Source organism: Hemicordylus capensis, chromosome 16, assembly GCF_027244095.1.
Source record: "Hemicordylus capensis ecotype Gifberg chromosome 16, rHemCap1.1.pri, whole genome shotgun sequence".
Taxonomy (NCBI): domain Eukaryota; kingdom Metazoa; phylum Chordata; class Lepidosauria; order Squamata; family Cordylidae; genus Hemicordylus; species Hemicordylus capensis.
In genome coordinates this window covers 15,472,990-15,484,814 of record NC_069672.1, presented here as the reverse complement: position 1 = coordinate 15,484,814, position 11,825 = coordinate 15,472,990, and the positions used below count along the sequence as shown (strand labels likewise).

At 51.9% G+C, this 11,825-nt stretch overlaps 1 protein-coding gene across 1 annotated transcript; it reads left to right on the top strand.

The window, feature by feature from the left end:
- The first annotated feature begins 616 nt into the window (after positions 1–616).
- KIAA2013 (KIAA2013 ortholog) lies at positions 617–7,929 on the top strand. Its single transcript, XM_053280680.1, has 2 exons — positions 617–2,375; positions 4,039–7,929. Exons 1-2 carry the CDS (start codon positions 854–856, stop codon positions 4,896–4,898), a joined length of 2,382 nt encoding a protein of 793 aa, XP_053136655.1. The 5' UTR covers positions 617–853; the 3' UTR covers positions 4,899–7,929.
- The last annotated feature ends 3,896 nt before the right edge of the window (positions 7,930–11,825 follow it).

The window sequence follows — 11,825 nt, the reverse complement described above, 5'->3', positions numbered from 1 at the left end:
TGTCCATAGGAAAAGAAAGATTGTGCCCGTGAAGTTGGTGTCGACTCCTGGCAACCACATCCAGAACCTTTTCCTTCTGCCAGGGAACAGGCACTCTGCAGATGCTCAAAGGGACTTTCCCCACACATTTTCAAAGAGAGAACCCAAAGGGAGCATACAATAACAACCCAGGAGATGTCCTCACACAGCAGCAGAGAACCCAAACTTTTATTCTAAAAAAGTAAGACATAAACTTTGCAGATGCTCCGAGAGAAAGAAAGAATGAACACATACCCCAAAAGGACCCCAAACTTTCTTTCTGTCAAGGAGCAGACACTACATATGCTCAGAAACACTCTGTCCATAGATCTGGTTTTTATTATTATTATTATTATTATTATTATTATTATTATTATTATTAATCCAAAAAACTACCCTCTACCCACGGAACAGGCATTCTGCTGATACCCAGAAGGAGCCCTTTACCCAAAGGTCTGCAAAAAGAAAAGGGAAAAAACCAGAACCAAAACTTTCCTCCTGCCAGGGGGGCAGGCACTCTGCAGACACTCAGAAACACTCTGTCCATAGATCTGCTTGAAAAACAAAACCAACCCCCACAAAACCTTCCCTCTACCCAGGGGACAGGCATTCGGCCGGTGCCCAGAAGAAGCCCTTTGTCCATACAGATCTGCAAAAAGAAAAGAAAAACAGAGCCCAAAACAACAGAACCTAAACCAGCCAGCGGGCCCTCTGCAGAAGCTCAGAGGCACTGTCTCCCATGGCTGGCCGAGCCGCTGCAGCCCCAGAACCCCCTCTCCCCTGATGCCGGGGGGGGGGGGAGAGAGAGAAAGAGAGAGAGGGGAACACTCTGCAGATGCTCAGAGGGCACCCCAGCAGCAGCAGCCTCCCCTGCCCTGCCCCCAGGAAGAGGGACTGGTGGGGAGAGGAGGAGGGCACCCGAGGAGAAGAGGAAGGTGCCGGCCGGGCCTCCGCCTCCTCCCCGCCTCCTCCTCGCCCAGCCCAGCCGGGCTGCCCCTCCTGCTCCGCCCCGCCTCGCCGCGAGAAGGAGGAGGAAGGAGGAGAAGCCGCGGCCGGCCTAGACGAGGCGGGGAGCCCAGCAGCCAGCTGCGACCTCCTCGGCTGCCTGCCCGACCACCACCACCACCACCACCCGGCCGCCGCCCCCCTCTGCTGCCGCCGGAGACGAGCGCCCAGCCGCGCGCCTAGGCCGCAAAAGCCGGGGCCTCGCGTGGCCGCGCCGGCCGGCGGCCATGAGCTAGCGCCCGGGGCGCCCCGCTGCCTCTTTCCTCGGCCTCCCTTCCTTCCCTCCCTCTCCCCCCGCGCCATCATGTGGCTGCAGCAGCGGCTGAAGGGGCTGCCGGGCCTGCTGTCCAGCAGCTGGGCGCGGCGCCTGCTGGGCCTGCTGGCCTTCCTGCTGGGGGCCTACTGGTACCTGCTGGGCGGCGCCCGGCCGGGCCTCCTCCTCCTGCCCTGGAGAACCGGGCAGCCCCCGGGGGCCGCCGCCGGCCTCTGCCTGCAGGCCGAAGTCCGGGCCTGGCAGGCCTGGGCCCAGCGCGGGGAGGCCCGCCTGCTGCCGCCAGCCCCCGGCCTGCCCGTGGCCACCAATGCCGCTCACGCCAACCCGGCGGCCCCGGCCCTGGTGGGCAACGGGCACCTGCTGCTGGACGTGGCCGCCAACCGGCTCTGGGTGGCCGCCGCCGCCACGGGCCCCACGGCGGGCGGCCCGGCCCACCCCACCGAGTACCCGGCCTTGGCGCAGCTCCGGGCCCCGGCCGGCGCCCTGGGCGAAGCGGGGGCCGCGGTGGCCATGCTGAAGGAGGGGGCCATCCGCCGGGCCCGGTGCGTCCAGACGGGGCCGGCGTCGGCGTCGGACGGGGCGGCCCGGGAGTGCGTCACCGTCCGGGAGGAGCTGCTGGCCCACCGCGGGCGGCGGCACCTCTACCTGCAGCGCCTGGCCATCGCCAACCCCACCGACCGCCTGGTGGCCTTCGAAGTGGCCGGCCCCGGCGCGGCCTCGGGCTCCAGCGGCGGCGGCGGCAGTGGCAAGTTCATCACCAGCCTGGAGAAAGCGGACGAGCGGCAGTTCTTCCTCTCGTCCGGCCGGGTGCCGCAGCCCGGCAGCAAGACGGTGGTGTTGGTGGTGGTGGCAGCCAAGAAGCTGGTCAACCGGGTGCAGGTGGCGCCCAAGTCGCAGTTCGAGGAGACCCTGCTGTCGGTGGTCCACACCTCGCCGCCCATCGAGGCCTCCCGGCTGGAAGAGGCCTTCAGCAGGCTGCGGGAGGCGGCCAAGAAGGAGATGCTGGAGGTGATGAAGATGAGGACGGAGGACTTGATCCAGGAACACCGGCAGGCCTGGGCCGAACTCTTTATCTCAGGTGAGGCCGGGTGCGTCGGCTCGGCCCGATACGGCGTATCTGTCACGCTCGTGGGCGTGAGCACGATTCAAACCCCATCCGATGTGTCGGGCACGACTTCTGCTTCTTGGAAGGGGTTTGGGGGAAGCGACTTGCCTAACGAGCATGAGGTGGCCGGTTCGAATCTCCGCTGGTATGTTTCCCCAGACTATGGGGAACACCTCTGTCGGGCAGGAGCGACAGAGGAAGATGCTGAAAGGCATCATTCTCTCATACTGCGTGGGAGGAGGCAATGGTCAACCCCTCCTGTATCCTACCAAAAGACAACCACAGGGCTCTGTGGGCGCCACAGAGTCGGTGCCAACTCGACGGCACACTTTCCCTTTCCCTTTCCGCTGCCCTGTGCAGAGTCAGGCCGTGGGTTTAGCTAGCCCAGCGCTGTCTACGCTGACTGGCAGCCGCTCTCCAAGGTCAGATTATAGTCGCAGGGCTGCCTGCTCTGCTTGTCAGCCGCTCTCCAAGGTCAGAGGCCTTTTGATTTTGGAGATGCCACGGGTTGAACCTGGGGCCTTCTGCATGCCGGGCATCTGCTCTGTCCCCTGCGAGAAGTGTGTATAAACCAGAAATGTTTGCCCGTATTCACGCAAAAGCAACCTCGGGTACTCATGGTGAAGGTCATAGAGGAGGGTCTCTCTTACCGTTCACTTCCTTCATGTAGGGATCACGGAGGATCACCCCTTTTTTGGTATCATGTGAATGAGATATCTAGCAGCAAGGGTGCACGTCGCTCTTTCAGGGTCAAAGTGCTGGCGCCTAACCCCTCTGTTATTGAGAAACAGGTCTGAATGATCTGAACCATTGCTTTCGAGGAGGGAATATTCACCTGAAACAGGCTGTAGTGTGGCCTTTAGGACTGGGCATTCGTTTCCTGGGTAGCAACTGGTTCCCCCCCCCCATTTTCTCCTATTTGTCCTCCAGGTTTGAAACCCAGAAAGCTTCAGCCATGCACAGCCGGACAGACTGTATCGGTCTCCGTTTTCTGTTAATGTTTTATTCTTTGCCCCACTGGTTTCATGACTAAGTCCCCTGAGTCCTCATGCCAACACGGACTTCCTGTTTCCTCGCTCTTCTCCGTTTGCAGCGGCCTGAGCCGGAAGGGCACAGTAAACAGAGTGCTGAGTTTTGCAAGGGGAAGCCCCAGGTTCAGCTGCACAGCCGCTCTGAATCTGAGCGCTTGGCCGTCACAAGTTGCTGCCTTTCAGCCCGACGGACCTCACAGAGAATAAAATCAGGTGACAGTAGCTGTAGAGGTCATTTGAAACTTTCAGAGCCCTTCATGTGCATTCTTGGAAATCCCTACAACAGCCTTGTAAGGTAGGCCAGCATTATTATGCAGATGTGTGGGAGAGCTTTAGAGAGACTGGCTTGCCTATAGGTGAGTTTTGGGTAGGCAGGAAACCACCAGCTTGCGTTCTTTGCCGCGAAGAGCAGAGACAAAATAACACAGGCCCTTCTGCTGCAGTTGGACAACAACTCCCATCATCCCTAGCTCCAGTGGCCAGGGATCATGGGAGCTGCAGTACAACATCTGAAGGAGGCCTGAAGTTGTGCATCCCTGTTCTGACATAACCCTCTTGGAGGCAAGGGAAGGAACGCTCTCTGAATTGTTTGCTTTGCATCGCAGGGGTTGAAATCAAGAAGATCACCGACGCTCACACCCCCTCCAGCGACACCGTCAACATGACTCTTTATTACGTCCTGTCGACCATCCCGTCTCCCCTCCTGGACCCTCTCATCGCCAGCGAGGAGCGCGAGAAAATGGAAGCCGCCTTGAACTACGCCGACCACTGCTTCAGCGGCCACGCCACCATGCACGCCGGAAACCTGTGGCCGGGGCAGCTGGCCAGCGTGCCCCAGATCCTGCAGCTCTCGGACCTGTGGAAGCTGACCTTCCAGAAGCGGGGCTGCAAAGGCCTGCTGGCCACGGGGGCCCACGGCCTCATGCAGGGGATGGTGCTCAGCTTCGGCGGGCTGCAGTTCACGGAGAACCACCTGCAGTTCCAGGCCGACCCGGACGTGCTGCACAACAGCTACTCGCTGCGGGGCATCCACTACAACAAGGACCTGATCAACCTGGCCGTCCTGCTGGACGCGGAGGGCAAGCCCTTCCTCCACGTCTCCGTCAAGTTCCAGGACAAGCCCGTCCAGCTCTACGCCTGCGAGGGGGGCTGCTCCAACGACCCCGTGGAGCTGACGGCAGAGCCCCGCGGCCACACCTTCCCCGTCATGGTGACCCAGCCCATCACGCCGCTGCTGTACATCTCCACGAACTTGGTCCACCTGCAGGACCTGAGGCACACCCTGCATCTCAAGGCCATCCTGGCCCACGAGGAGCACATGGCCAAGCAGTCCCCGGGCTTGCCTTTCCTCTTCTGGTTCAGCGTCGCCTCCCTCATCGTTCTCTTCCACTTGTTCCTCTTCAAGCTCATCTACAACGAGTACTGCGGACCAGGGGCCAAGCCTCTCTTCCGGAGCAAGGCGTGAGGCCTGGCGCTTCGCGGACTGAGCCAGCCTCTGGGGTTGGGTTGGGGTTTTTTTTTAAGCCTTCCTCCCTGCCCCACACGTCGTCGGGGTGGATCTTCTAAGGTTAGGGTCCTCTCACAGGGATTCCCAGGCGTGGTTGACTACCAGTCCCAGAACCCCCAAGCAAAAGCCGTCGTTGCAGCTGGGGATTCTGGGAGTTGTGGTCAACCACATCTGGGAGTCCCTGTGAGAGAGGACACAGGTAGGACCCTGGAGTGTCCTGTGAACAAGCAGTGTCTGTGTGCCTGCGTGTGAGCTGCGTCTTCGTAGAAGGCAGTGGGTTCTTCATGGCAAGGTTGAGCAAGAGCAAGAGTTCAAAACCAACTGTTTAAAGAAGTGCTCCAGTACAAAAATATTTGGGGAGGGTGCACTTTGGCAGAGTTTCTGCTCTGGGGAGGGCCCTCCTGGACCAGCGTTGCCTCAGAAGGGTTGTGTCCATTAATAAGCTGAGCTTGCTGCACCGTGAGCCCAGGGCCCCATGTTGAGGAGGAGGTTCTCGACCAGGAGTTAAGGTCAAGGCCATATGCTGGGTCTCACGGAGACATGTGGCCACCCTGAAAAGGTGTGTGCGGAGGGAGATGGTTCCTCACAAGTCGGGCGTGTGGCCACTGCCGCCTTCAGCTCCAGAAGGCAGGAAAACGATGACTGGATTCTTGTGGGTGTCGGATTCGTGGTGGAAGCAACGAGGAGCCAGAATAATGCATCCTAGTCCCGAAGGAAGGAAGGAAGGCAGGCTCACTTCTGAGGCGGGATCAAATGTTTGGTGTCTCGTGCCCGTTTCGCCCACCCAGAAGTCGACGGAGGGCTGGGAGCAGCTTTGTAGGTTGTTGCTTCTCTGCCGAGAAGAGGGAGAGTAGCCGCTGAAGGGAAGGGGGAGGAAAGTTTGCACATTCTGCAGACTCTGTCTAGGGACGTGGCAAGAGGCGCCAGGGCCGGGTCGGTAGCTAATGCCGGCATTGGCTTGGGTAGCGGAGGGCTAGATTTCTGCGCAAAATGCCGGGAATCGAGACCGCAGATGTGGTGTGCCGTACAGCACACCTTTCCTTCAAAACAAAAACCAGCAAAGGGACTGCATAGAGGTCTAGAGGTCTCTTGCATATAGCGTGCATACTTCTGGAACCTCGGGACTCTCTCAGTAGGTTCTTACTATTCCCTCTGTGCGTGCGTGCATAGGCACGGGGGTTGCCCTTTTGCCCTGGAAGAGCTCAGCGTCCTGTTGCCTGCCTTCCCACCCCCACCGTCACAACCTTGTTTCAAACCATCACAAACCCGAACAGCTGCTCCTCAGAGCAGATGCTTTGGAAACAGTAGCCTTTAACCACCCCCTTGCCTGGTAAACATGACATGGAGAGTTTTGCCACGCCCCTGCAAGCACCAGCTTTGCGGGGTGTGCGTCTGTCAGCACAAGGACATCACTTTACAGGTGGAGAGGGGAAAGGACACTTCTCCCAGAGGCAGCAGCTTAACTTTCTGCCTCATCTCCTTCTGCAAAATGCTAGTATTGTTTTGTTTTGTTTTTCCTTTCTGCTGAGTTTGTGTTTCAAAACGTTCTTAAGAGTTAAAAGCAGTTTGCTGATGTTGAAGTAGTTAAGAGTTGTGTGTGTGTGTGTGTTGTATGAGTGTGTGGTTCAAAGGCAGCCTAGTTAAGAGACTATAAATTGGGGAGAAGTGGTGTGCCATGAGTAGCCTCCTTCACAGGATGATGACCAACGTTGTCTCGAAGAGAGATTCCCAGATGTGGTTGACTACCACTCCCAGAATCCCCAAGCAAAAGCCATGGCAGCAGGGGATTCTGGGAGTTGTAGTCAACCACATCTGGGAATCCCTGTGAGAGGGAGCATTGGTGATGGTCATATTTGCCTGCCCTATTTTGGGAGCTCTGTTCACTCCCATCTCCTGACTGTGTGCTCTTAAAAGCAAGGTCAAGGGGAGGAAGTGGTCATCTGAGAGAGAGTTGGAGGGAGTTTCCTCCTACCTTGATGAGAAGGGTACCCTCTAAACCAGCTCCTCTCTCTCTCTTAGACACTCCCTTCCTCCCCCTCTGATCTTGCTTTTTAAGAGCACACCATCACCAACGAGGGTAGGGCAGTTTGTCCTACTCTAGTGATCGTCACATGAGTGGCAACTTGTGCTGTTAATTAACTGAGCCCAAAGTTCGATCTGTCTGGGGGAATGAATGTACACTGTCCCTCTTGGATTCTTTGCCCCCAGAAGTAGAGCTCTGGGCAAACCCGCAGCGGGAGAAAGCAGCTAACCATTCGGTGCCTTGTTGGGAGGGGAAAGTTGGAACGTATTTAGTAGCTCAAGAATTTATCTTCGCACTCGTGTGTCTTTGCCCCCCCCTCTCTCTCTCTCTCACTCACACATACACACACACACACACACACACACACACACACACACACACACACACACCTCTCCCTCAGCCCCCTTCTTTTCTATTAAAACCTTCTTTTGGTGGCCAATACTTGAAAATTTCATGACAACTTTTCATTTTTCGAGGCTCAGTTTTCTAGGAGGATGATAAGCAAACTCCCGTTCTTTCTTTCTGGGATCCTCAAACACAGCCTAACTGGAGAATTTGCTTCCTGCTTCCCAGACTAAAAGTGGCCTCATTTGCTGTGTATACTATAATTTATTATTAGTGGGTTTGGGGTGTTGATTCTTTAACGGCAAGGCTGCTTGGAGAGGGAATCAATGGCCACTTCAGAATGTACATAGATTTATCTCTCACACACATTTGCTTCATGCTGGTACTGGGTTCCCCAGCCTTTTTCTGAGCATAGTGTACAGAAGAGTGAACTTCAATGAAAGTTGTTGGGGATGGGCGGGTGTTAACTTGTTTGGTCCGTTGCAGTGACCTGTTTCTGAGGTTCTGGGTTGTGGGGAGACCCACAGACTTCCTGGTGATCTGAACACAGTTGTCCTGATTTTAAGATACCAAAGGTTTGGGGTGTTTTTTTAAGGGAATAAAAACCTTTCCAATCTATAACTACTGGCTGTGTAGATGTGTCTGCTTTCGTGTTTCATGGGCAAGTTATCAGCCTCTGCTGCAGCTACCCAGCTGGGAATGGATTTGGGACCAGGGCCAAAGCACATAGGAACATAGGAAGCGGCCATATACTGAGTCAGACCATTGGTCTATCTAGCTCAGTATTGTCTTCACAGACTGGCAGCAGCCAGTGGAAGAGCTATTATATGTGTAGGGGGGGTTCTGATTTAGAGGGGTTCAGTCATAATCCCACAGATGGTAGCTTCGCCCCATTGGCTCCTCAGCCAAGCACATACACCAAATGTCTGAATCTGCGGTTCCTCTCGTCCTGAGCAGGATTATGATTGTAACAACACATCATCGGTAGGGTGAAACTAACCTGTCTCGCGACGCTCTAAACTCAGCTCGCATTCCCTATTAGTGGGTGAACAATCCAACGCTTGGTGAATTCTGCTTCACTATGATAGGAAGAGCCGACGTCCAAGGGTCAAAAAGCGACCTCGCTCTGAACGCTTGGCCACCACAAGCCAGTTATCCCTGCGGTAACTTTTCTGACACCTCCTGCTTAAAAACCAAAAAGAAGGAACGTGAGGCCCCGCTTTCACGGTCTGTATTCATACTGAAAATCAAGATCAAGCGAGCTTTTGCCTTTCTGCTCCACGGGAGGTTTCTGTCTGTCCTGAGCTCGCCTTGATTAAAGTTGATTAAACCATCCATCAGGAATCTAGATGTTTTGATCGAAAGCTGTCTGTCTGGTTTTTTCATACCTTCTCTCCTTCCTGTCTCTTCTGTGGTTGCCCTAGTGCGGCGTTCCTCTCCCTGTATCGTTACCCCTCCCTTATATCCTGTCCTGGCATCACCCTCCCAATTTTGTCCCCTCATTTGTCTTAATAATTATTGGTCAGAAGAATTCAGACCACTCTTTAACCTATCTTCCAATTTGTCACCCCTTCTTGACATATAAATCAACGAGTCAATCATTATAGACCTTTTGGTTTTGTGCAGAATTTGCATAATCGGTACCTGCAAAATTTGTAGCTAGATGTTTTTAACAAAACTTACCTATTTCAATGCATCCTGCAGGGACTTTTGAGGTTTATGCTTATCCTGTCAAAATGCCACAACCTTTTGATCTTTTTTGATGTAGAATCTAAACTAAACTGGGAAAGATGCCAAGATGCACTTGGTGTGCCCTCCGAAAGATTACCCTTTGACATCTGGAATCGGCTTGAAAAACAGATCATTTTAGAGACAGCACAGAAGATATATATTTTGCCATCACAGCCCCCAAAGCCTAGTTTCTACTAAAACACTTGTCAAGCAGTCAACCTGGCCATAGAAATTGCCCTTCCTGTATCCTTACATCTTCCCCCCTTGTTAAATGGTAATGCCACAAAATAACAATTTAACTCGCCTATTCAATTGATATTGGTGAGTAACGAACAAACACATACGTGAATACAAGGTACAATGATGAAGGGGGTACATAGTCTTGAGCAAGCATGTATAGCAAACAGAAATAAATGAATGATAAATATATACAGAATGATAAACAGAAATAAGAAATGAATGAGTTTTCCAACATATTGCTTAAAAATGGAATGGAATGGAATGGATGACGTCATGCACAATCATTCCCTTGAATAACTGCAAATGAAATACCTGCCAGCCACCCCACAGATGTAAGCCTCATCCATCCCAGCACTGTGTAACGTGTGTTGAATGAATGGTCACGAATAATTATAAAAGTACTGCAAAAGTGGAAAGTTATTGCAAGCTTGCATCAGTGTATATCTCTTCATATCCTCTCCTGAAGAGTATTCCGAAGTCTAGGTACTTTATCTTTTGCTTAGCTGATTTTATCCCTCTAGAACTCAAGAAAACACACAGACCGATGATAAAAATTGATAGTTGTTGATTCTCACCTCAATCTTGGCAGCTCTTAGAAGGCAGCAGAAATGGTTCTGTTTTTCCTCTTGTAACCAAAGGGGGCAGAGGTTAGCTGCTATGGCCTGGGAAACTGGAATGACGGAGAAGGAGAATTCATTTGGGCCACCTCCTCAATGCCAGGCTGGTTCCATAGCAGCTGGCTAGGCATTCATACCTCCACCCACAAAACAGATGTATCTATTCTTTCCCACCTCTCCGCTACCCAAAGAGTGAGCTCCAGAAGGGAGCTTCCGAACCACAATCTCTCCACCAGTTCGAAGAGTTCCATGTCAGGGGCAAGCAGCCAACATTTCATCCCCTCCTTGGCTTCACTCGGGGGGAAACCCAACCAGAGCCCAGCGGGCAAGAAAGATACCCAGATCTTGGTGCAAGAGAAGTCTTGGAACACAACTTTAACCGGCAGGTAAGGTAAAGGTAAAGTGGTGCCATCGAGTCAGTATCAGCTCCGGATGACCACAGAGCCCTGTGGTTGTCTTTGGTAGAATACAGGAGGGGTTGACCATTGCCTCTTCCCGTGCAGTGTGAGATGATGCCTTTTAGCATCTTCCTAGATAGCTGCTGCCCAATAAAGGTGTTTCCCATAGTCTGGGAAACGTACCAGCCGAGATTCGAACTGGCAACCTCTGTCTTGCTAATCAAATCATTTCCCTGCTGTGCCATTATGTGGAAGATACTAGGAAAGAAGAAGCAATTCATGGCAAAGTTTCCTGGATTTTACTGGAAGAAAGGAAAGCAGGAAGCTTCAGAGAAAGACGGATCTAAAAGACCCAGGGAATCACAGATGGGGCGAGATTGAAGTCTAGGTGGGGATTATGGGGAAATGCGGCAGGTTCGCTCTACAGAAACTGAGCAACCTGACCATACTGAAAATTGACCGAGAGTGGGTGAAATTGACTGAGTTTCTATATAAAAGCTTTTAAATATATATATAAGCTATATTATTCATTTGTTGGCTTATGAATTTTTCTACATTCTTTGCTTACAAATGTGCATTTTTAGTTGATGACTGAATGAATGAATGGTTTATTTTGTTTGCTGATCAGAAAACAGACAAACAAAATTATTCAAAATCCCAATAGAGAAAACCAAAAGGCAGGGATCACTTTAAATCCACAATACAGTTAATGGTTTCACTAATAACAACACCGCCACTCAGACTATATATTAAACTGATGAAGCTACTAGCTTCTGACGAACCTTTCCAACTATTGAGCAAAACTTGGCAACATTTAAAGCCATTTCATCAGATGCATCAGCTAAAAGCAAATCTAGATTTTAAAAAATAACTGAATGCCCCAGAAATCCTTTTATAAAGGGTAACAAATAGTAATCACGAATATCCCTATAAAAATTACAATACAGTGGTACATGTGCTGCAGTTCTTATACTCCCACTATTACAGGGGCAACGTCTCTCAGCATAAGGTCTTTGATTGTACCTCCCTTCTAGGACATCTTATTTCTCTGTGTAAACTGCCCTGAGCCATTTTTGGAAGGGTGGTACAGAAATCTAAACAAACAAACAGGACTGCCATTTGAAGCACATTGAGAAAAGCTCATTTCAGAGTTTTTTGATACTTGGGAATAGTTATTATACCTAGATATCTAGCTGGCTTATTATTGACACCTTGGCATTTTTAGTTAAAAAAATAAATATATAAACAATAAATCTTCCCTTTTGAAATTCAACTTCTTGATGCAGTTGCTCAGGAAGGAGCTTTTAAAAAGCAAGGGATCAGCAAAAATCTGAATTAAGAAGAGAGAGAGAGAAGTGAAAGACAATTAAAGTGCATTTTTTCATTTGCACTAGATTTGCTTGTATTTCTCCTCTGAAATATTTAATACAGAATAACATTGGCATGATTTAAAGATAAAAGAGGGATTGAGGGAGAGAAAATGCAGGAATAAAAGACCACAAAGACCAAGGATGTTTTCCCACCTCTAGTC